The sequence below is a fragment of the Antechinus flavipes genome, chromosome 3, assembly GCF_016432865.1.
Source record: "Antechinus flavipes isolate AdamAnt ecotype Samford, QLD, Australia chromosome 3, AdamAnt_v2, whole genome shotgun sequence".
Classification (NCBI taxonomy): domain Eukaryota; kingdom Metazoa; phylum Chordata; class Mammalia; order Dasyuromorphia; family Dasyuridae; genus Antechinus; species Antechinus flavipes.
The window spans coordinates 480,010,786-480,036,965 of NC_067400.1; the positions used below are offsets into that span (position 1 = coordinate 480,010,786).

At 37.7% G+C, this 26,180-nt stretch overlaps 1 protein-coding gene across 3 annotated transcripts in view; it reads right to left on the reverse strand.

The window, feature by feature from the left end:
• The window catches only part of DDX25 (DEAD-box helicase 25), a 27,783-nt gene extending 3,068 nt beyond the window's left edge, over positions 1–24,715 (reverse strand). Inside the window, exons 1-12 of one of the 3 annotated variants that reach the window (XM_051986728.1) lie at positions 24,636–24,715; positions 23,787–23,850; positions 20,036–20,098; positions 19,750–19,794; positions 19,112–19,247; positions 17,568–17,660; positions 17,378–17,480; positions 14,084–14,198; positions 13,606–13,783; positions 9,494–9,731; positions 830–992; positions 88–276 (exon numbers count right to left, since the gene is read on the reverse strand). In XM_051986728.1, coding sequence (XP_051842688.1) covers positions 88–276; positions 830–992; positions 9,494–9,731; positions 13,606–13,783; positions 14,084–14,198; positions 17,378–17,480; positions 17,568–17,660; positions 19,112–19,247; positions 19,750–19,794; positions 20,036–20,098; positions 23,787–23,850; positions 24,636–24,698 — 1,450 coding nt within the window. In that variant the 5' untranslated portion in view covers positions 24,699–24,715. The remainder of the gene's footprint in view (positions 1–87; positions 277–829; positions 993–9,493; positions 9,732–13,605; positions 13,784–14,083; positions 14,199–17,377; positions 17,481–17,567; positions 17,661–19,111; positions 19,248–19,749; positions 19,795–20,035; positions 20,099–23,786; positions 23,851–24,635) is intronic. The other 2 variants (XM_051986729.1, XM_051986730.1) reach the window with 2 other exon arrangements.
• Positions 24,716–26,180: the final 1,465 nt, after the last annotated feature.

Sequence of the window (26,180 nt, forward strand, 5' to 3'; positions counted from 1 at the left end):
GACAGGAATGAGGCAAGAAGAAGGAGGATATATTTGAACTATGACCAAAAAAGATATAATTTACTTTATGGAGAATATGTTACTTACTGAAGTGATCCTGAATTTTAAAAAGTAAGGGCAACTTATTCACTTCAATCATGTTGAAGGCAATGCCCTTTTTCCCAAAGCGGCCTGTTCGTCCTATTCGATGGAGGTAGGTTTCATAGTCTGGTTCACCAGTTTGGTTTAAAGGAAGATCAAAATTCACAACAATTGTGACTTGTTTCACATCAATGCCTAGAGAGAGACAAAGAAAGAAAGAGAAAAAATATTGACAAGTGATTCTGACTAACAAGTCCCACTATTTTTCCCAGGAGAAAAAATTGATAAATGACCAAATATTTTATGGAATTATTATTCAATGGGGAAGCCAAGTTTGCTTTCAAATAAATGAAATACCTATTTTGGATCTAGCATCTTTAACAAAGCTGGATTAGAAACAGATAACTGCTAAATCTGTCTATAAGGTAAATATGTATGGAGGGGAAGTCCTAAACACACCTATAAAGCCAAATACATTAAAATATTCCCTTCCGGTGCTGAAGTGAAAAGCATGAAGCCATCAACTTAAATTCTCCTTTCTCAAAAAATGCATCCATCTGTGTTCTTCTAGGCCCACAGTGGTTTCAGAGGGATGAATGAGAAGACTGCAGATAACAAAGATGAAGAATTTAACCTTGAGGATAAACCTGGAAAGAATGCTTATGAGAACCTGAAGCTTTTACAAAATAGCCAATATCTCTATATCTAAAAAATAAAACAAAACCAAAAAAAGGATCAAAATCCACACCTCGAGCACAGACATTGGTGGTTATAAGGACTTTCTCTTTCCCATCACGAAACCTCTGGATGATTGAAGCCCGCTGATCAACTGTCAGCTCTCCACTTAACAAAGATACTTGGTGGCCATCCTGCATCATCTCCACAGTTAACCACTTTGCATTTCGACGAGTCTGTTGAAAAATAAACCAAAAAATACATCCATAAGGTTAAGGCATAGTTGCTGTATAAAATGAGGAATGAGAGAGAGAAAAAGATCCTTTCATTTCCCATTAATTCTTGTAAACCCTTTAGAATATGCTTTACTGGGATACCTAGGTAGCTCAGCGGATAAAGCACCAGCCCTGAAGTCAGGAGGACCTAACTTCAAATCTGGTCTCAGACACTTAACCCTTTCTGTGTGACCCTGGGCAAGTCACTTAACCCCAATTGCCTTAGCAAAAAACAAACAAACAAAAAAAAAGTATATGCTTTACTGATTTACCTTTCTCCTACATCAAAGACCAAAAGACAGGCTCAATATGATAACATCTTACATTTGTCCTGAGCTTTACAGATGTAGAAATGCTTTGAAAATGTAATATATACGTATGTATGTGTATATGTACACACACACACACACACACACACACATATACACACACATGAGATCAAGAACCAATGAATAAGTGGTCGAAAGATATAAAAGATCAATTCTCAAAAAAACAAAACAACAACAAACTATTTTAAAGATTGTTCCAAATAATTAAGAAGAGAAATTTATCTTATCTATTTAAAAACCCTCTCTGAGGCTTTACCTCATGCCCAGAAAATTATATCCCAGAGGATATAATGATTAGAACAGTGTTGGAGGGATAATAAAAAGAGAGAGAGAGAGAGAGAGAGAGAGAGAGAGAGAGAGAGAGAGAGAGAGAGAGAAGTACACTAATATACTTTGGATAAGCTATAAATTGGTCTAACTATTTTGGAAAGTAATTTTTAAGTAATGCTGAAGAATCTAACTAAAATATCCATACCTTTCAATTTATATATTTTAGTGCTAGGCATATGCCAGTATAAAGAAGGTCAAAGATAGGAAAAAAAAGTCCCATATACACTAAAATATGGATAGCACTTTTTGTAGTTACAAAGAACTGGAAACAAAGTAGATACCCATTGATTAGGGAATAATTAAACAAATAAATGGCACATAAATATGATGGAATATTAATGTGCCATAAGAAATGATAGATATGAATCTGGGGAGGTACAAGAACATTTTTATGAACTGAAACAAAGCAATATAAGTACAATCTAGAAAACATGTGACAAATGTAAATTAAAAAAAAAAAACTGAACACTGTGTAATTATAATGACCAATCTTAACCCAGAAGAACTGAGAAAATATAATACTTCTAAACCTTTTTGAAGCTTTGAAGAGGTGGATGATTGTGGATATAGAACACTACATACACTATCAGATTTGGTTAATGTCTTGGTTAGTTTTGCTAAGCTGCCTTCTCTCCCCATTCTCCCACCTTTTTATTTTCCTTTTCCTTATTTTCATGTTGTATCACAATAAAGAGGACAATGGATGGAAAATGGACAACTTTGGAAATGAAGGAAATATGCTATCACAAAATTTTTAAAAAGTTCTCTCATTTGTGTCTTACTATAACTTTGTGAGGTTGGCAAGGTGGGTATAATTTATCATCTTCGTTTTTACACCTGGACAAATGGCTGTATATACAGGTTAAATCATTTGCCTAAGATCCTATAACATTAAAGCTGGCACTAACAGTCATGAGACTGATAAAATTTCTTACTCTAATAATCCAAAGGAATATTTTGTAGCCTTCTATGGATAAAGCATTAATTTTTTTAAGTGGCATTACATCATTGTTTTTAATTGTTGGCAATGAAATGGTTAGACTATAACCCTCTATAGTTGTGGCCAGTGCCTACTTTCAATATTTGAGGTAAGTTAACACCAGCAAGGAATCTCCCTCCTTTATAATGTTTCCTTTTGTCTTTGTTAACAGCTGCACATGGCCCTGAAGCACAAGGAACTTGCCACAGAAGAGGGCTCAGGAAGGAGCCAGAGTTGTTGGGAAAGGAGAAACAATGTGATTTTTTCCCTAGTTTATATTGTAGAGAGTTTATATTGTAGAAAGGATAGGGAAATGTCCTCTGCAAATGGGCAGGCAGGCCAAACTCCAAGAGTTGTTCCTTATAGTTATTAATAACCACTTCTCTCTCCATCAGCCAGAAACTAGGAAGCTACCTTCTCACTTATATTTCTGGCCTCTTTTGGTGGCTCTAATCCAGGCAGATTTAAAACTCTTCCCCCCCCCCCAGCTTGGATTTTTAAAATATGTATTTTATTTATTCCTCAATTACATTTAAAACAATATTTAAATTATTAAGAAGTTTTATGTTTCAAATTCTATCTCTTCCTTCCTTGCTTCCCCCTCCCCTCGATAGTAAGCAATCTGATATAGGTTACACATGTACCATCATGTAAAACATTCCCATATTATGTAGTACAATAAGACTTCATTAAAAAATAGAAAGTGAAAGCTAGCATGTTTCAATCTCTATTCAGAGAATATCAGTTCTTTCTCTGGAGGCAGATAGTATGTGTCATTAATCCTTTGGGACTGTCTTGGATCATTGTAAAGTCATTCACAGTTCTTCATCATATGATATTGCTGTTTCTATGTACAACATTCTCCTGGTTCTGTTCAGTTCACTATGAATCAGTTCATGTAAGTCTAGGTTTTTCTAAAACCATCCCATCATTTCTTATAGCACAATAATATACCACAGCTTGTTGAGCACTTCCCTAAATAATGGACATCCTTTCAATTTCAAATTCTTGGATATCATAAAAAGAGCTGAAGCTTGGATTTTTTGAAAAAGCCTAGTGAAAAAAAATCAAGGGATAATAGAGGAGTTTGCCTGTGGGATTTCTATCATCTATTGCCCTTATCTGGTGAGAAGTACTCACCAAAGTGAATTAGAAAAAGATTGGAGGCAATTAACAGTGCAGTTAAAATGACTATTTACCCTTCCCCTCTAACTCCAACTCCCAAATGGTTCTGAGAATTCGATCTATGACCAAAGAACTGTATATCTAGCTTGATCATAATTGAAATGCTCTTTGGACATCACTGATGTCAACTACTGACAGCATGACCCCCTTAAGGCCTGAACCACTATTCCCTTCCAAAATTATTGGAAATTATTCACTTTCTCATCCTCTTCTGCAGTCCAGAAGAACCTCTATAATTTTTCCAACCTGTTTCACTGAGTTTGTGATGGGCTCTTTGAATACTATCCATGTCACAGGAGTGGTATGATCAGGGATCCTAGTTAGGTCTAGTAGTACAGGCCCAAAGGTTGGAAGCTCTTGAATTGGGCTTTGGTTCCTGCATCTGTAAATACATTCATGCTAGTATATTTATCTCCCATCTCCAAAAGGATGCTGACCAAAGCCAGGCATCCAGAACTGTGGCTGCTTCTGAGAAGGTCTTGTACTTTTTCTCATTGAAGAGCATCAAATAAAACTCCCTGGAGAAGAATTTATGTGTTCCAAGCATAAACTGTGTTTTTCATCTAGTGAAAATGGAATTGCTTCAGCCAGTAAGATTATACTAAGGACCACCATTTACCACGGTCATCTTCTACATCAGTGAACTCCACAATGACAGAATGTTTCTTGTTGGTGATGCTTGTCGACATGCAGGTCTTGTAGACCAGGACCAAGGTGGGGTCATTCGTAGTCTAATTGCACACAATGATGCAGGGAGACTAGTGGTCCTCGGGCAACGGGATATATAACACACCTCAGCTGTGATACAGTAGTAGTGCTGTTACTCATCATTGCTGTGTTCTTCTCTTGGCTACACTCTGGCTCCTGTTAACTTACTCTGCACTGAGTTTTCAGCCCTAGCTTAAAGCATCCAGAAGCTTGGCTGCAGGAGAATCTTAATTGTTCCATACTTTTAATAGTTTCACTAGCTACTGCATCCCCAAAGAGCATCACTTAGGAGTCAAACTTGGGCTTAATGAGGTCAAGAATTCTGTGCTGTTTGCTTTTGTACCTCTAGGGCCTAGTGCACACAGAAGGCATGTAATAAAGGTTGAACTGTTAGTGAGATTCTCAATCTATCACTAGGTCTGTATTTAAGGCTCTTCCTGCCTGGTAGAATCTGCGAGACTTGGCTCTCTGCTGGTAAAGTTTTTGAGAACCCAGATTTACCTCCATATAGTGCTGGAATAGAACTTTAATGAAGAAATAAAAATAATTTCTTACACTTATTTATAAAAAAAGTCTTTGAAACTGGTGTATTGGGTTGTTAGAGCTGAAGATTTTAAAGGTGCTCTAACTCATCCATTCTATAGAAGAGGCCAAGTGCCTGATCTTTTGACTCCAGCCCTGACATACCTCAGAGACTCCTCATTTACAACAACTCCCCAGAAATAGAGGGAGAGGGTCAGGGTGAAGAAACAGGCTTCCAGAGGTGAAGCACGACTTGCTCAGAGGCAGGTCCTCACCTCCTGTGTGGCTTCCTCACCTGCCCTCTGTCTTGGCAGAACAAGCTGGAAGGGCTGTTTTTGCTTCAGGACCTTAATTTTTTTTTTTTTAAGAGAAATACCTTTTGATTTGCCATCATAGAGTACAGAGATATAGAGAGAATATGTTCCTTTTGTGTAGCTTTTCAAACCATTTCTCCTTTAAGGTCCCTCAAGAGCTCCTAGCTGGGAAATTTATCTTTAATTCCCAGTGTTCAAGTCCTGCCTTTTGCTACTTATGAGTCCAAGAACGTACCTAATTATGCGCTTCCTTGATAGAAAGATGTGAAATCTATAAACCAGCACTTTATCCATGCCTGGATGTTATTTTATGCTCAGAACTTGTCTGAAGAATTTAAAAAAAAAAAGAATCTCCTGGAACTATGATGGGTGATGTGGTATAGAGGGCATTAGACTTGTGAAATTCTCTTCTTTTAGAATCAAAGAAATTTATCCATGTAGGAACGGTCCAATAAGGCCTCCTGACCTCTAAAGTTCAGTTTCAGTATGAGGTACCACATCCTACACCTGACATCCTGACACCTGGCCTTGGGAGAAGTGACTAGTAAACACTAAAGCTAAGTCCACATCTAGAATCTTCTTCCAACCAAGGGCAGTCAGTTTTTTTAAACGTTTGCAGGTCCCCACCAGTTAATAACAACTTCCTCTCATAAACCTCCTAGAATTCTTTATTTGTATCTCTCTGGTGTACTTTTCATGTATCAAGATCAGAGTGTTTCTTATCCCCTTAATAGACTGGAAACTGAATGAAAGCAGGGTCATAATTTAGTTAAACCTGATATGTCTTTTGACACCTAGCAGCACAATGCTCCTCACACAGTAAGCATCATAATAGCACTAAGGTTTGCAAAACATTGTACATACATTCTCATTTGGTCAGTTGACATTTGATATTCTCCACACTGAATTGCAAATTTTAAGATATAGGGATATTTTTGGAATAGAAAACTTTGAAAATACACCTAATAATTTTTTCATCTCACAGAAGATTTTATATTAATTTCATTTAAAGGCAGTTTTGGTGTAGTGGAAAGAACACTAATTCTTGATAACCCATGATTCTTTATAAAAAAGTCTTTGAAACTGATATATTGGGTTGTTAGAGCTGAAGATTTTAAAGGTGCTCTAACTGATCCATTCCTTAGAAGAGGCCAAGTGCCTGATCTTTTGACTCCAGTCCTGCCATACCTCAGAGACTCCTCACTTATGATAAGACATGGGTTTGAATACTGACTGTAGCATTTATTGGCTGTATGAATTTGTGTTAAGAGACCTCACTGGGCCTCAATTTCCTTCTCTTTAAAATGGAGGGGGAGATAAAATTTGTTTATAGTATTTTTGTGAGATTCAAATAAGATACCGCACATAAAAAATGCCATGTAAGTATAATGAATTATTTGTACTGATTTATGGATTTTAATTATTTTATGTGTAGAATAAAATGATAAAATATGAAGGCCAAATACAATTTCCCAGAGGTTCTTGTTATAATGCACATATATAACATTGGAACTGGAGGGAGACTCCTGAGGAACAACTTTATCTTTCTCCCATTGGCACAACTTTACACAAATTATCAGATAAACTACTTGTCATTTTGGGAGGCTTGGAAAACATGGTTCTGCGATATCATTTGTTCATTCTTGAAAAGGACCATATATCAGGAAGGTGATGTCATGACTTGCAAGAGAATTAGATTTTAGTTAGGAAAGGCTGTGCTGTGCAAAGTTATCAGCCTCACACTCTCCTCTGGAACCATCTGAGTCCAGTGGCAAGTTATAGATGAGGACTACTAGAGATGGCCCTGAAGCAATGGAAGACCTTGGCCTTTTTAAACTAAGGTCTTCTAACAGGACTCAGTTTGACTGAGGCAACACACATTCAGTGATTAAGCTGGGTAAGAAAGGAGGCAAAGAATGGCCCCTTTTACCAAGTCAAGAAAATAAACCAAAATAAACAAAAAAGCCAAAATCAATCTGGGATTTCTGGTCAAAGAAACAATTGCTATTTAACTCCCTCTCAGGCATCAGAGCCCAAACAATGAGCAAGTGAGGCTTGGGTGGAACCTATTGTTGGCCATTAGAGACAGAGTGATCTGTAAACATCAAGATAACTTGTGAGGTTTCAGTAATCAAAGTGTATATTCCTTTGGGTAGAGCAACTGTAGGGAAGGGTATGATTCCTTATATGAACAGAGGGAGAAGAGGGAATTAAGATTGGAAGGGAGAGAGAGAGGGAGAGAAGGAGGGAGGGAGGGAGAAAAGAAACCATACTGCCCAACAAAAACTGGCCAGTTGGGTTCCCAATGGGGCAGCTACTATTACTCACAGATTGTTGTTTGTCCTTCAATCTTGAAAGGGACCGTGACATTAGGAAGTTGGATGTCACAACTTGTAAGTGAACCGAATTTAAATGAGAGAGGGCTGTGCAAGGTCACTATCCTCACTCTGTCCTCCAGGGCCATCTGGGTCCAGTGGACAAATACAGATGTGGACTACTGGATTCTGTGATATAAGGCAGGTACGAAGCACAGCAGCAAGCCTCAGGGATGGGGGTGGGAAGGAGATTGTCAGACAGAGGTAGTAACTAGTAGAAGGTAAGTGCCTGTCTTACTTCCAATCTCTGGCAGGGAGCCTTAACTAAAGTACCTATTCCACAACAGCTTGTTGGACTGAACTCAGTACCTACAGAGAAGAGACCCGGGGGGAACCCTAATAGGGTATGGGTGTAAGAGAACCAGGCAGACTCTGCTTGCTTCTAAGACTGGCAATTAATTGTAGTTTTTATCCTGTCATGAAAGAATATTCAGTCTCTTCATATACTATTTATATTCTACTACAATTCCTAGAGAATTTCCTTAAATTGGTAATCTAGTAACTCCGTCAAAGAAAGGAAATGATTAGTCTGGCACGATTGCAATTTGACAAGCTCCCTGTAAAGCCTGGGCTCATCACTGAGCATATGCAGGCAAATGAAAACCAAACAAAAGTTTATACAAGTTATAATTTGGGTACTACATTTTAGAAAGGACATTGATAAAGGAGAAAAGATACCAAGGAAGGTGACTAAGAACATGAAAGGGTTAAAATCACATCATTAAGATCAGCTGAAATAACTGGGAGATTTAAGTCTCCTAAGGAAGAGATGAAGCTCAAATTGTTTTCAAGAACAGGTAGAGCTGTTATATGGAAAAGGGACTTGAATTAACAGAAATGGATAGAAGCTACAGTGAGGTAGTTTTTAGGATTGATGTCAGGAAAAATTTCCTAACCATCAGAGGATTTCAAAAGATGAAGGAGAGGTACTGCATATTTTATCAAACTAAGGGTTTTCATGCAAAGGCTGGTAGATCCACTTATTGTCTGTTTAGATACCATATGGCTGATGAGGTGCCTTCCAATTTTGATATTCTGTAATGCTGCATGCAGCATGTGAGGCAATTCACAGATACAAATTCATTTGTACATTTTGGGTAAAAAGGTCCATTCAGGGATTCAGTCATGTGTATATATGTATACATATATATGTATTATATATAAAATATATATGTATTATATATCATACTGCCTCTCCTGCCACCCAACACTTTGAAGGGATTCATATTTGACTTTCCTATTCAACTCTCCCATGCTGGTTTGGCTCTATTTATTCAAAAGCTGCCTGGGCATCCTGTTGCCATCCTATTTTCCCACACTTATAGACCAGTCAGGACCTTGAGACACCAGACCATTCAGTATGTTGTTGCATATCCTGGAGATAAAAAATCTAATGTCTCACCAGGCATCATAGGGAGCAAAAATGGGTCAAGATCAAATCAGCCTATTTTTCTTTCCTGTGAACAAGAGAGCACTAAACTAGTTGGAAAGATATAGTCCAACCCACAGAATAGCAGAATGGGAAAGGAGAAAGAAAGTGGAACTGAGCAAGAATTCTGAGATGAAAAATGCCCCAGTTCTGACCTACCTTCAATTCCAGAAAGATTGCAGATTTAGTAAATATGTTTGAGCCAGGTATGTCTATACATGGCACAACGCTGAGGAACTAGAGAAATCTGCTCACACTCCTTCAGAAAGGATTCAACCCAGCCAGTGTTACCTGGCAAAAGATGATGGCCTGACCAATGGTGATGCCTCCATAGATGTTGCACAGGGCTTGATATTTGTCTTTCCTATTATCACATAGAACATAATATTGTCTGATGTTGTTCAGAGTCAGCTCTTCTTTGCGTAGCTTGATCACATTAGGATCAGGAATGATTCGCTCAGCAAACTGCCACACGGAATCCTCAAAAGTTGCTGAGAAAAGTAGCATTTGGCATTCGGGCTGTAAAGCTCTGTAAGAGAAGAAGCCAGTTACCTGTGTATTGTCTTTCTCATCTTTTAGAAGCAGCCTGGAGAAGGCCGAGTTCCACCTTCACCCTCTTTTCAACAAATATTCTTTCCAAAAATGTCCCATAGAATGTAACAAGCTTGCCAAGAAATACCTTATAGAGAATCAATAGGTCTCATCTGCACTGTGGGACAGGATCAAATTTCTTTATATAAAGACCCATTAAACTCATTAACAAGTTTTGGTTGAGAAAATGTCAATCCAAGGATTCTAGGAAGATGGGAGAATAAGGCAGGAAATTATCTGACTCTCCCAAATTCCCCCATAAATAATTTAAAATAATGCCTCAAAATGAACTTTATGACAGCTAAAATAATTAAAAGTTGGGATAATGCAGTTGTCCAGCTTAAGACAATTCTGAGGACATTAGGACAGACTTAGTGCCCCTCTCCCCCCATACCCATTTCAGATATTTTTGATCTGACCCATGGATAGGGTGGGGGTTAGATGGCTGATCAGAATAGGACTGCAGGGCTCTTTGCTGGCACTGGACTTGGAACGTACATGTGATGACCAGACCCTATCCTAGGCTATGGTTAGAGGTGAGAAGTGGGCACACGCTGGAATGTGTGGTTGCAGAGGAACGAAGAATCTGCTGTCTGCCGTCACTTGTAAGAGAGAAGAGTCCCTGGTTTGGATTCCAGGGCAGAAGGGCTTATAGCCTCTGGAGAGAACTAGGAAGTAAGAACATTTTTTGTGGCAGTATTGCTGGGGGCCCTGGGTGTGATTGGGGCAGAAAGGAGTACTTGATTTTAGGCCCTCAGGTAGAACTCAGAGAACAATAGCATAAAAACTGAAGGTTGAGGCATTATTCTCCACATCTGTGATGAAAGCTGGACTCTAACATAAAGTTAACAGCCAAAACATAAATCACTAAAAATGAGTAAGCAAAAGGAAAAGCATCCAACCATAGTTGGTTGTTATCTATGGTGATAGAGAAGATTTGGGTTCAAACTCAGAAGACATTAAAGTCAAAAATGCTACTTTAATTTCAAAGAAAAAAATGTAAAATGTCCACAAGTCCCAAAAGAGTTGTTGTAAGAATTTAAAAAGGACTTTGAAAATCAAAGAGGAGAAATTGAGGAAAAATTAGAGAGAAAAAGATGCAAGAAAATCAAGAAAAATATGAAAAGTCAACCAATTGGAAAAAGAGATTTAAAAACTTATGTAGAATAACTCCTTAAAACTTAAAACTGGGCAAGCAGAAGCTAAAGACCCTGATATCAAGAAATATAACAAAAATCAAAAGAAAGAAAATAAGAAATATCTCATTATAAAAACTGAAAAAATAGATCAAAGACAGACAGTGTAAGAATTGCTGGACTACCTGAAAGTTATGATCCAAAAAAGAGCTTAGACATTATATTTCAAGAAATTATTAAAGGGGCCAGCTAGTTGGTGTAGTGGATAGAGCACCAACCTTTAAGTCAAGAGGACCTGAGTTTAAATCTAGCCTCAGACACTTAATACTTCCTAGCTGTGTGACTCTGGGCAAGTCACTTAACCCCAATTGCCTCAGCAAAAAAAAAAATAAAAAATTAAATTAAATTGAAATTTTAGACTAAAGAGTAAAACAGAAATGGAAAATATTCACTGATCAGCATTTGAAAGAGATGGTGATGAAAACTCACAGAAACACTGTAGCTAAATTTTGAAGGAGAAAATACTATAAGCAACTAAAAAGAAACAATTGAAATACTATGGAACTATAGTCAGGATAACATAAAATTTAGTAGCTTCTACATTAAAACACTAAAGGGTATAGAACATGAAGAGCAAAGAAGCTGGGTTTGAAACAAAGAATAATTTACCCAACAAAGCTGAGTGTAATCTTGCATGGGGAAAATTACTGTTTTAATGAATTAGGACTCATATATTTGTAAGGAAAAAAACCAGAACTGAATGGAAAATTTGACCTACAAGAATCAGAAGAAATATAAAACAATAAATACAAAAGACCAATTATAAAGGAATTATTAAGGCCAAACTATTTACTTCTTCAATGGGAAAACAGTATATGTAACTCTTAAGAATTTTATCCTTAGTAAGTAGTTTGAAAAAGCTTACAGAGAAGGCTTAGAATTGAATTGAGTATGACAGGATGATTCTTAAAAATAAAACTGAAAAATAAAACATGGCTAGAATAAGGAACAGGAAGGCAAGGAGAAAGGATAAGGGAGGAAATCTTAATAAGAGTGCAAATTAGTAAGGCAATGGTCAGAAATAAATTGAGACATCTGAGGAGGGATAATGTAAAAAGATAGGAAGAGAAAGATAAAAGTGAGAAAAATAGCAATTATAACTTTCAATGTTATGGAAATGGATAGCAAAAGGAATTAAAAAACAGAATTCGACAATATGAACATAATCATTTTAAACAATTAAATTCAGACTTAAATAATGACAAGTATTAATTGTTCATAGATTTTCCCTCCTTCCTTCTTTTTTAGAAAAGATGAACAAAGTGGGGGGAGGGATGTTGGGGGAAGATCATAAGAATTAGGAATGTAAATGAAGTAAAAATTATAGTAAAATTATTCCTTTTTATTTCTCTGACTCTAAGCTCTTAATTCAGAATCACAGAATCTTAAGAGATGGAAATAACCTTTAGAAATGTAGTCCAATATTCAACACACTTGCTTTGGAAGCAAGATAAATTTTTTAGCTTTCAAAGAAAGGAAGATAAAAAGAAAAAAGGTGTTAATGTGACGATAAGAGTGAAGAAAAAAATTTGAATGATTGAAGGTCCTAAGAGGTATCTAGAAAAAAACTTGTGAAAAGGCTCAGGGAAGTTCAGAACAACTGTATATATCCTGGGTACTGTCTAGTCCCCTAGAAAAAATTTATTTTATGTTATCCAGATGACAGAATAGTCACATGAATGAATAGGAAGAGCATAATATAATTATACAGTTTCATGTAAGACTGTACAGAAACATTCAGGTACATGACAAAATTGGGTAGGGACTGACCATGATGCTGGCTGGCACCTGAAACTTTTCAAGCGCCAATCTAGTCTAATCCCCTCATTTATCAAATAAAACGGATTCTAGAGATGAAGCCATAAGTGGCAAAATTAGCTAGAACTTTAGCCCTGACTAGTACCTAGGTCTCCCGATGTCCTCTTCAATGCTCTTTTCAGGATCACATTTTCTCATCATTATAACTTTTTCAATATGGAACTCTAAGTTTATGAATATAGGAAACTCTTGGGGTATAAACTCCACCAATGCAGACTTGAGACTCACATATAATAATGTGGTAGTCCTAGAACTTTGCCCAGACCATTGAGAGGCTGAGTAAATTGCAAAGGGGGGGGGGGGGGGGGGGGGGGGGCGGGGAAGAGGGGGAAGCCGGCTGAGTGTGTTTTAAATGTTTGTCAGACACAGCGGGGCCCCAGGCCCTCCCTGCCTCAAAGACAAGCTTTAACTGATGTGGGCCCTCACAGTATCCCTGCTGCAGACCGGCATCAGAGCACTCTCTCCATATATTTGCCGGAGGAAATGGAGGAAACATGCACAAACTCAGGACAAAGCCCAAATCCCCAATCCCCACAGCCACAGCCCAAGCCTGTTCTGCCCCCTAGTGTCAGCAAAGCAAAACTGGAATGGCCTCGCGGGACCTTTTTCTGGATGAGTGAAAATAGAATGAGACATCTCAAGAGTCACAGGACTCGACAAAGCCCCTGCATAAAGTGAAAATAATGAGAAGGTAATGGGAACGCCAAAAGGGAGGGCTGGAGAAAGATGAAGTCCGCAGCACATCCATCGAGTTCTGGGACAGAAGATACAGGGGGAGACGCACGGCTGCGGGATTACCTCTGAATTCGAATGCTTTGGTCTGAGAATCCCTGGGTATCGATCATCACGTCTGCCTCATCCAGGACAAATACACGAATCTTATCCAAGTCTATTACTTTTCGTTTAAAACACCAATCTAGGACAGTCCCTGGGGTGCCAATTATAATTTGTTTGGTTATATCAGTGCCTCTCGGAGCTAGAGGGGAAAAAAAGATGACATTTTTTTCCTTAGATGCAGAGTCTCACCTTTCTTAATATCCAACTCTCAGAGCACACAGTTCTGAACTGAAACTTAATTAAATGAGTTCCAAAATCTAAAAGGTTAAAAAAAAAAGTTTCCATTTTTGGTTTTATAAACATTCCAGATAAACTCCTGGAAACTCAGTTGCATTAATATCGATCAAAAGAACAGTGTGTAGTACTAAGCCTATTTTAAAAGCTAACCAGAAAGAAATCAACTATCTAGGAGCATCTAATTTCCTTAGCTGACACATACCTCGGTTTCCTCGAACAGCATACATCACTTCCACATCAATACAAAATTTTCCCATCTGCTCAACCACACGTCCAGTTTGCAGAGCCAATTCATAAGTTGGAGCTAAGCAAAGACACTTTAAAGTGAAATGAAAAAAAAATATGAGCAAATTTTTTGACAATTAGAGCTGCAGCGTGTCTGGGGACTGAGGCAAGAAAGAAGAATAGAAATGCCTAGCTGTAGAATTTGAGTTTAAAATGTCAACCTTGATTGAAGGCATTTTGGCTGGCTTATTGGGAGAAGATTTATAAGATAGGGAACAAGCTGTTTTTCATATATTCCTTTAGAAAAAGTCACAAAAAAGAATATCCAATGCAATATAACCACTAAGTACTACTATATTTGTAGATGGGAATGAGAAATGCAAAAAGGAAATACTAAGAAGTCACAATAAAACTCTAAGTCCTTATTACTTTAACTATGGATTATTACAATCTTCTAACTGGTCTTCCTGCTTCTAATCTTCCTCCCTTCCCCTCCCCCAAATCTATTATTCCCAACATTCTACTTCCAATTTAATTTTCCTATTTCATAGCTCTGTAAATCATTCTACTGGCCTAAGGCATATGGTTCCCATATGCCAGAATAAAGTCCCATGCTTCTTAGATTAGCATTCAAGGTTCTTCCAAATGTGGATTCAATGTTATGTTCTATGACTCCTCCATTCCAACTAATATGATCTTCTCATTGTTCTCATACATAGCATATAGACATCCATCCATTATTACTATGATAGTTTTCTTACCTGGAGTGGCTTCCTCCTTTTCTATGTATTTAAATCCTACTCTTACATCAAGATCAAATTCAAGTTGCACTGTTCCACTAAAAATCACTAAGATTCTGAGACCCTTTCTCAACCTTCCTAGTCTTGTAGCCCCTTGTTTCTGTTTCATTTAGAACTTAGCTTTTTCTACTCTTTATTATTGTTGATTTTTGAACATTTATGTCCTACCTTCTCAATTAAGACTGTAAAGCTTGGAGGCTAGAAAAGAACACTAGGTTCATTTCCCCAGTACCAACTATAATACTTTGCACAGACTAGGTTTAGGAGGAATAATGATGATGGTGGTGGAGAAAAATGGATGTGTAAATCCATGGCTATTATAGCCAGGGTTTTATGATCCTAATATCAACTGGTTTAGATTGAAAGAGGAAAAATGTACCATAAAGATGCTGAAAAATATTTTATATTTATGTCTTAACTTTAAAGCAATAAAACAATACTAATTTTTCTACTGTGTGCAAGGTATTATAGAGATAAAAACAAAACAGCTCCTGCCCTCAAGAACTTTGTGTTCTCCTAGAGGGGTACAATGTGAACAAAAATAAGTACAAGATAATTTGAAGTAGGCAAGAGTACTAAACACCGGAGGTGGGAAGGGCTCAGGAAGGATTCATAAAGAATAGGGCACCTAAGCTAGGTGTTGGGAAGGAGTGCATCTGAAAAGCTATGTGAATGAGTGAAGATGGGCACTAAGATGCCAAATTTAGGGAACAGCAATCTTGTCTAATTAAATGATAGAATTAATAAAATAAAGTTTAAAAGTTGGTTTGCAGTTATACTACAGGGGACCCTAAATACTAGGCTAAGGAGTTTCTAGGGAGCTATAGCTTGATTTTGAACCAGGGAATAACATGCTCAGACCTGTGCCTGAGAAAGATCATTTTGACAGTTGTGTGTATGAACTGGAGAGGTCAGAGAGAGGAAGCAGGCAAACTAGTTAAGGGGACTATTACAGTAACCAGGTGATATGGATATTAGAGAAAATGATGAAGACAAGAAATGGTGTGGAGGTAGAACTGCAGGGCCTGGTGACTGAGTGGACATTGGACATAAGGCAGAAGGAAGAATCTAAAATTACTATGAGGCTGTGAACCTTGGCAACTGGAAGAAAGGATACTCTCAGCAGAAATAGGGAAGCCTAGAAGAGCACGCACATTTAAATGTGTGATAAATTGTAGTGGAAAGGTTGAGCCTGAAATGTTGCTGGGACATTCAAGTGGAGATACCCATGAAGCATTTGACAATGGGGATTGGAATGCTATAGAGAGATTAATGTCCTGTTGTTGCTTCAGTAGTATCTGACTCTTCAAGACCCCATTTGGGGTTTCTTGACAAAGATACTGCAGAAGTTTGCCATTTCCTTCTCTAACTCATTTTACAGGTGAAGAAACTGAGGCACAGTTAAGTGATTTGCTTCAAGGTCACATAGCTTGTGTGTGAGGTTGGATTTGAACTCAGGAAGATGAGTCTTCCTGACTCCCAAGGCTAGTGCTTTATGTACTGTACTACCTAACTACCCTAGAGATTAATAGTAAATATACAGACTTAAAAGTCCATTTACAAAGAGATCATAAATAGGATTAGATGAGATTATCAAAGGAGAAAATGTAGAGAGAAAAATAAAGAGCCAAAAAAAGAACCATGAGGAAAAATTATATTCATGGAGATAAGTAGATAATGATGAACTACTAAAGAATGGTTATCCAAGTAGCAGAAGTAGGAAAGAATGTCCTAGAAATCCCCTTGGTAGTTGTGTATTAGATGAAAAGGAGTGGGGAGAGCTTTGAAGGTAGGAGATCAATTATGTAATAGAATTACCCAGATAATCCTGAACTAAGATGGTTGCTGTGTGACTAGGGAAAAGAGAACTGGATGAAAGAAATGTTGGGGTGGTATAAATCTGGTAACTAATCGGATATATTGGATGAAAGAGAATTAAGGACAATATCAAGGTTTCAAATTTGGAAATGGTGATGCCCTTGATAGAAATGAGGAAATTGCATGGAAAAATAAGGAGTTCTACTTTGGAATGCTGAGTTTACGATGTCTCTGGGATATACAGTTTGAAATAACCAATAGACAGTTGGTGATGTGAGACTAAAGTTCTGGAGGACTAATCCTGGATAAATAGTTCTTGGGTTGAGGCAATTGAGGTTAAGTGACCTGCCTAGAGTCACACAGCTAGGAAGTGTTAAGTGTCTGAATCCAGATTTGAATTCAGGTCCTTCTGACTCTAGGGCTGGTGCTCTATCCACTGTGTCATTTAGCTGCTCCTGGATATGTAATTCTGAGAGTCATCTGTATAGAGATGATAATTAAACCTGCAGGAGTTGATGAAATCCCCAAGATTTTGGGAGATTGTAGAGAGAGAAGAAAATGAACAGTGCCTGCAGTTTGAGAAGGGGAAGAAGATTTACACTATTTTCCCCTGCTAGCCAAGGGTCAATTGCTCTATCTCACCTCTTTCTTACCTGTGGAAACAGCTCTGAGGCATTAACTCTGCTTAACATCGCCAAGACAAAAGCAGCTGTTTTGCCTGTTCCAGACTGGCTCTGTGCTATAAGGTTCTGGGGTCTACAGGATAATAGGAAAACATTAAACTTGAAGCCAGTCTAAGAAATGAAATAAGACAAGATTTTTACTACAGCCCTTGGGACTTACGGATGTGCCAGCATCATGGGGAGAGCCATCTCCTGGATTTTTGATGGTCTGTTGAATCCCATTGCATAAATTCCTTTCAGTAACTCTTCCTTTCTATTAAAAATAAATCAAAGACTTACAGGTCTGTGGCTAATTTATGCTAATGAATTGTAGGCATTCCCTACATTGGAATATAGGAAATCTACCTATTCCTTCTCATTCTGTGTGATTTCTATTCCTATTCTCTCACAAATCCCTCATGGAGGATCTGCCCAACATTCTTGAAATCTTCTGAATGGTGAGGAGGGAAGCACATGGCCTGCTCCCCTGTTATTCCTTACTCTGACTTACATGGCCATTTAAGACTTTAGAAAGACGTGAACAATAATTAAATGTTGCCAAGTTATTTTTAATGGACTTAACTTATGGACTGTGACTTATCTTTTAAAAATTATTTAACTTTCTTGATGATACAAGTATACACAAACATAGCTCAATGCAGAGGACCAGAATACTTGCACTTTCTCAATTACTTGAATATATTCACTTGGATTACCAAAAATCAATTTTGAATCTGAGAAAGGCTTCCTTGCCAACAATTCAGCAGACCCCACAAGGATATGAAAACTCATTTTATTTACTCATTTGAAGTTAGTCAAGACAAACAAGTTGGGAAGATCAACATAATTCCATCTGTTCCAGGATCTTATTCCAAAATTCAACAGAAATGATTTCTGAATGATCAATGCTACAATCTCCTTCCATAATTGAAATTCTATCTCAGCAATAACCACTATTGACATAGGACTGTAAGAGTTACAGAACATTTTACATACTTATCCATTTGCTTTTCTGAACAGACTGGGGAGGAAGCTTTTTTCCCCTTCTGACTGGACTTGTGATTTCATTGGTGTGGTGAACTCCCTGTGTGGAAACTCTCTGTACCAATACAGATCAGCATTCCACCTATATATGTGGCTTATAGCTTTAGAAAGTTCCCTGGGACACTAACCAGTTAAGTGACTCGCCCATGGTCACACAGTTCGTATGTGTCAGAGGCAGGACTTAACCCTAGATCTTCCTGACTCCTCAGCTGGCCCTCTATCCACTATGCCGGAGTAATTAATGAGACAGTAACTTATGTGTATTATCTTTATATTATAGATGGAGAAACTAATGATTAGAGAGTGACTTATCCATGGATATACACTGAATAAGCATCAGAGGCAGGATTCAAACTCGGGTTTTCTCTTGATTCTAGGTCTAGCCTTCTTTCCAGCACATCACATAATCTTAAGAGCAAAGCAAGATACAAGATTTTCTCCCCATCAACTGCTATTAAAAACAGATTTAGAAACAATATTTTTAAATGTTTCTAATTTAGTTGTATCTTAACTATTTTGAACTATGTATTTTGATACATATCTCATTTCAACATTGAAAAAAATGTCAGAAAGCAAAGAATTCCTTTCTTGATGCCCTTCCCCTTCACACTACTGACACAATATTTCCTGAGCTATTATTTGGGGCATTTTCCAAAGCTGACCCAGTAATAAAATACTCACAGTCGCAACTCTTCAAATGTCTTTACTGAATAGAGGGGAGAGCTAGGATCCTTCTGTAAGACTTCCACACGGTGAGTGGACTCTACTAAGGACTGCCGGATTAGTTTGTTCAAGAGTGAGTTGGCAGCCAAATCCACTGGGGGAAACAAAATAAAAATGGGACACTGTGGTAATAATAGTATACCTGGTGAACTATTTACACAGAGTGCATCCATATTGAGAATTTACATTTTGATGCATCTGTGGTCATGTTTTCTTAATTAAAATTGGAAAAGACTGGAAAGGATGATACTGAATTAGGAGGCTGCTGTCTTCCTTCTTTTGTGTTACTTATACCTGATCCCCACCATAAGCAAACCCACATCCACCTGAGACTCAGTTCTTTTTTCCTTCATCCCTTAATGAATAATCCTTAAACCTATTTTTGCTTATCTCACTGTTACTCTATTCTTCCCCCAAACAGACTTGGGCCACTCCTGTTTCTTTTTTCCCTACTCTTTTCTTTTTCTCTTCCTAAATACTTCTCATTCAAAAAGGAATTTTTAAATGGAGATTAACCTCACACAAAAGCTGTGAAGAATAAGCTAAATAGACTAAAATCAAAATGCCAAATACATATATGCAAATAAACATTTTACCCATATCCTCTTCTTCATCATCTTCAGAAATATTAATGGAAGCACCTGAAAGGAAAAAATATTCCCCCCACCCCCCCAAAAAAGGGAAGGTAAGATATATAAATGTTGGGAAGGGATATACTCTAGCCTCTTCCCCTCTATTATGTGTTCTATAAGCCAATTAATGCACTGCTTTCATGTCACCCTCCTACTAAAGAATCTGCAATCTCTCCCCATTACTGACAGATTAAAATTTAAATTCTTTAGTTCATCACTTTACATTTGGGCTTGACAAGGTTGTATATACCTGTAATCCCTGTTACTTGGGGAAGAGGAGGCTGGTGGATTGCTTGAGTTTGGGAGTTCTGAGCTGCAAGAGGGCTAAAGTTGATCAGGAGTCCACACTAAGTCCAACACCAATATATTGGGCCCCTGGGAGCACCAGGCTGTTTAAGGAAAGGTGAACTGATCCAGATCAGAAAAAGAGAGGTTAAAACTTCTGTGCCAAGCAGTTTGGGGATTGGGCATGTGAGTGGCTGTTGCACATTCCAGCCTAGGTGAGATGGGGAGATACAATCTCGAAACAAAACAGAAGCAAAACACCTACATTAATTTGGCCTTACTCTCCCTTTTTACTTTCTATTGCTATCCTCTGTGAATTGTGTACTCCAATTATATTGATTTATTCAATATCCTCTGAACATGCTAAGAACATTCCTTTTTCTGTATCTTTGCTGGAAGCATTTTCCTGCTTTTTCTCTGCTTATCCAAATTCTACACCATTCAAATCTAATCCCTTCTATGAAATCACATCTGATTACCATATTTTCTTTTTTGTTCTTATGGCATTTACTACTTGTGGCTTACATTTAGCATTTATCACAACTGTCTTATAACATGCTGCATTGTTATTATTACTATTTAATTTCTCACAGGAACATTCCTTTTGTTCATTTGGACATTATACATAAAGAATACTCAAATTTTTGTTGAATTAATAACTTGCACTTATATAATGCTTTAAGGGATATAAAGCACTTTGTATACATCAATCCTGTGAGTTTTGTAAGTAATATTCCTGGTTTACATGTAACATAAGGAATGTCTATATCCCACCTAATAAGCCATTATATCCAACTCTCTCCAGAGTTACCAATGATTTCTTAATTGACAAATCTAATGGCTCTTTTCCAGTCTCCATCAATTTAGCTGTCTCTGTTGCCTTTGATATGGTAGCTTCTTCATACTTTCTCTTATCTAGGTTTTTATGATACTATTTTCTCTTAGTTTTTCTTCTATCTGGCTGATGACTTTTCTTCAGTTATCTGTGCTCAATTTTCAAATGCGTTATGCCCACTAACTGAGTATTCCCCAAAGTTCTATACTTATTCTCTTATGATTCTATACTATCTGACATGGTAATCCCATGAGTATCCTTCAATTCATCATTCATCTTTCTGCAGAGGAATTCCATCTCAACATATACAGAATTATTTTTTTATAGCTCCTTATCACAAATTGCCTTTAGGACATCTACAACTGAATGCTTCTTAGCCACTTCAAATGCAACATGTTCAGAATAGAACTCACTCTCTTTCCCCCCAAATCCTCCCTTCTTTTCTGAACTTTTCTATCACTGTACAGGACACCATGTACACAGCTAATAAGTTCTAGAGCCAGGATTCAAGTGAAACTTTCTAGTCAAAATCTAGTATTTTTTGTTTACCACATTGCATCTCATGAACGAATCCTATACTCACATAAAAACTCCAAACCAGAAAAGTTCATTCATCTGTAAAATTTATATTTGCTAAAATTGCTTCCCTCATCTTTATCCCTTTCCTTTTTTCTAGAACTTGGGCAAATGTTTGCCTTAAGAACACAACAAAGTTCTCCAGAAACACCTTTCCCCACAAAAACCTATATAACATGAAATCAATTTATTTTGGTCTACTGTCTGATTTTGTAGGCCTTCCTACATTGTCATGGATTAATCATTTAAGCAATAAAGTTTATTTCTTATTTTAGCAACAAGAGTTTATGCAACTAGGCATAATTTAAAGTTAACATTCATCTTCAAACATAGAGCCATCTCCAAAAATGTTTGCCTAAGCAGAGTAATTATCCAAGGCTCAAGTTTTCTTTTAGCTAGGATTGCTATTTTGTTTCCCCTTTCGGTTCACTGACAATAATAGCAATTGTTCCTGAATGGAACTAAAGCTGTGACTACTTTGCTACAGAGAGGTAAACTGTGATCTTTTGTAGTGCCGCCCCGCCCCGCCACCCCCAGCCCCCAAATGCTTACAGCAGGTCTATTTCCTTGGGTACTTTCAAATAACTGCTATGCCGATATAGCAAAGAATGAGAGATATTTCTCCTCTTTCCCCAAAATGACTTAAGCTGAAGCTATTTAATTAACGTTTTGCTAACAAAATATATGATCAGCTTGAATATTTAATTCAATACTTAAAAGGATGCATTTTTTTTTTTGTCAAGGTGGATATTCCCTCCACTTGTAACTCCTCTGCACCTTACCAGACAGTTGTTTCTCTTGTTTCATGAAATACCTTGGCCAAAATATCCATCACCCTGCTGCCAGCCTTCTAGTAACGAGCCTTTCTGAATTTAGCTATGCTGGTCCTCAGACAAATATCCTTCATTAGAGGCTTGTACTCCAATGGTGTAGTTTGAAAACGTAGCTACCTCCATGTGGGAATGAAGTACTAGAGTGGCATTATAGTCATTTGTGCTTGAATTCTCCCATGTAGCACTTTCAAAGTACTTTCAAAGGAGAATTTAATACATTATTTAATTTTAATTTATCTTCATTTAACTCAGATTAGATAATACATTTCAATTCTCTGGGAAAATACACAGGATAGGTGGCATGAATGTGATTAAAAAGAAAAAAAAAACATTTGGTAGCTGTGCAAGTGGAAACAATAACTAGAAGAACTGTACTAATTCCATGAAAGAACAGTTTACTCCTAACTGGAGAGGAATCATGGTATGGTGGAGAGAGAACTGGCTTCCAAGCCAGTAAGATATGAGTTCAAGTTCCACCTCTGACACTTACTGGCTGTGTGACCTTAGGCAAGTCACTTAACAGTTCAGTGTTCTAGGAAATTCTCTAAAACTATAAGTGGCAAAGAAGGTACCAACCTGCATTAGTAGAGAGAGCTTTCTCACCATGGAGTTTCCTATATCAGTGAAATCACAATCACAGGTCCATTCCCCAGTCTATTTCTACATTTATTTACTATGTTTGCCTCTCAACTATAATATGAATTTTTCCTATGGATGCACATATGTATGCCTTTATACATATTTAAAATATATAATTTATATGAAAATATATAAATTCCTTCATAAACATATATTTATATATGAATGCAAGTACATCTATAATACAAATAGAAAAAAACATATATGTATATATAAATATACAAATTTTTCAAAAGTCTTAATGCAATTTAAAAATATTAAAGTTATATATATGTGGATATGCTGATACACACATATAACAGAAAAATATATAACAAAATATATAATAAAGCATATATATGACAATTATAAAAAGATATATTTTGTTATATAATAGAATAAAACCATATATATATTTACGCATATGTATATAAATACACAGACCTGTCTTATTTTTCTATTTGTTTTCTCAGTGCTTAGCCTTTTAGTAAATACTTTTTCATTCATTCATATTTTCTTTAGGAAATGTTAATTAATCCTACCTCTTTTGACTAATGTTTTACCCTTGTTCCCAATTTGGTCTGCATCATATCCATGTTCTTGCAGATACTTTGCTGCTTAGTTTTTTTTTCTTGTTTCATGTATATTGCCATTCTTTTTTTCCCTCTCAACAACAGCTTCGATATCTTGGAGGACATAGACTAGAGTTTATGGACTAGAGCTATAAGGACATTAACTAGAGTTCCAGTGTCTTACAAGAAGGAAGTTCTCAAATGGTAAATGAAGGGACACACATCAAATAGCCAATACATTTGCCTACACTTATCACTAAACTTTATCCTAGCACCACTCACCTAGTCCAGGGACTGTGGTACTCTTAAGACCCCGAAGACTCTTCCGGGGAATGAGATTTGATAACTATTGAAAAACATAAATTTCAAGCAGTCTCAACTAGGGAATGTCAGCTCAGTACTCAGGGCTGGAAGGGTTTGTACTTAAAAATCAACAAGGATGCAATGACCCTGATGCGGTCCTAATTTAATTAGAGTGGCCTGTGGTCATGGTTGTCCTAACAGGCGGAATTTCTCTGCTGAACTAGATAGCTGTTCACATATTTTCTTCTAGTCATTATTCTTCTAGTCATTATTCCCAAACTGCAGGGGATCTTTCCCTTGGGGGGTAGGACAGATCATTGCAGGTAGCTGCTGCTCGTTGGTTTACAAGGTGGAACTAGGATGAGACCCGCAGATAAGTCGGGGCGATTCCAACGTGCACCTTTTTGCACCCCTTTCCTACGGTCTGGGTTCTTAAGACAAGCAGCTTCTTTCCAGCAAGGGCTCCGGGTCATTCCTCACAGGGATAGCCAGACTCGGTCTCCCCTTCCCATTGTCTCCTCCCCAGATACTGTCCCAGGTCGGCTCCTTGGAACCGCTCTTCCTCACTCCCCCATCCCATTTTGCCTCCAGGAAGGTCTCCCTCACACCCCAGGTGCTTTCTGTCGCCTCCGGGGCAGTCTTCCTCCCATCCCTCTCGCTTCCTCCTCCTCTTCCCGAACCCTTCCTTCTCCCTCCAGGGTTCTCCTAGTCCCCCTCCCCCAGCTCACACTATGCCCTCAAATCCCTAGGTGGTTATCCCTGCTCTAACATTCCCGCCCAACCTCAAGCCCCGCGTCTGCCCCAGCCTCAGGGGTGGGGGGCCGTTACGTGGCTACTGAGTCGCTCGCTCTCCGCTGCGCTGGCGTCGCCTCCCCAAAGTAACGACGCCATAGCTCCCGCCGCTTGCCGCTGCTCCCGCTGCGGCTCCTGCCCCCCAGCACGTGCTTCCAACACTGGCACGAGGACGTGCCCCGCCCCCGCGCCTAGACCAATGAGCTGGCTGAAGGGATAGACGCCTGAGAAAGTTCACTAGGATGCATGCGCGACGCCACACGTGGATTGGGAGGATTCACCTGTGTCTCTTGGTCGTCTCCTACGCTTTTAGAGTTGGACCTTGGATTGTAGGTAGACCAGACACTCTTCACCCGCGACCTTGAATTTGTCTTTTTTTTTTTTTTTTAATAATGACCTTTCCTTTGGAATCTTATGTATTTTCTTTTATGGATTTTCAAAACATGATTCTGAGAAGTCCATAGTCTCATCAGATTGCCTAAGGGATCCACGACATAAAAAAAGATTAAGAAAACCTGATGTAGTCCGATTTCTTCATGTTTATGTAAAAATAAAAGTCTCAGAGGTATTGGTAACAAGATTGGGCACTAAGCGTTACAGGTTGAGGAGTGTGATAGATTTTGCTCTAAAGAAAACTTTCTCCAAAGCCAAACCTAGAACCAGATGATGACCTTGATCTGTGACTAAATGGGTTATTAGGACCCACACATACACTTCAGACTGCCAGTAGCTAAATTTCTGCATAAAATGCAAAACAGCCAGTAAGGAACTTAGAGAAAAAAGAGTGATAAAGTTTGCTCTGTAAAAAAGGAGGATGGAATTTAAAAGGATCAAGGTGATCAAAAGTTGGTTGCACATTTTGGAGAGCAATTTGGAATTATGACCAAAGAACTATAAAACTGTGCATCCCTTTTGACCCAGCAATACTTCTTCTAGGTCTGTATCCCAAAAAGAGCATAAAAAAGGAAAAAGGACCCATATTATAGGACCTCTTTTTGTGGTGGCAAAGAATTGGTAGTTGTGGGGATGTCCATCAATTGGGGAATGGCTGAACAGCTAATGGAATACTATTGTTCTATAAGAAATGATAAGCAAATAAATTTCAGAAAAACCAGGAGAGACTTATATGAACTGATATTGAGTGAAATGAGCAGAACTAAGAGAACACTACACAGCAACAAACAATACAATGATGAAAAAGAGCTAGAGAAAGAATAATGGAGTCTGAATGCAGATTAAAGTATACTATTTTCACTTTTGGGGTTATTTTTTCTTTCTTGTGTTTGTTCTTTTGTTCTGATTCTTCTTTCACAACATGGCTAATATGGAAATACATTCAAGATAATTGTACATACATGTATAAGCTATATCAGATTGCTGTCTTGGGGAGGGATAAGAGGAAGATGGGAGAAAAAAACCAAAATTTTACAAAAGTAAATGTCAAAAACTAATACATTTTTTAAAAGTAAAAAAAAAAATAGAAGACAACTACAAAAATTTTAAAAAAGAAGCTGGTTGAAGAGGGAAATGCAATTTTTAAAAACAGCACATAAACATAATTTTTTAACTTCCAAATTCTTT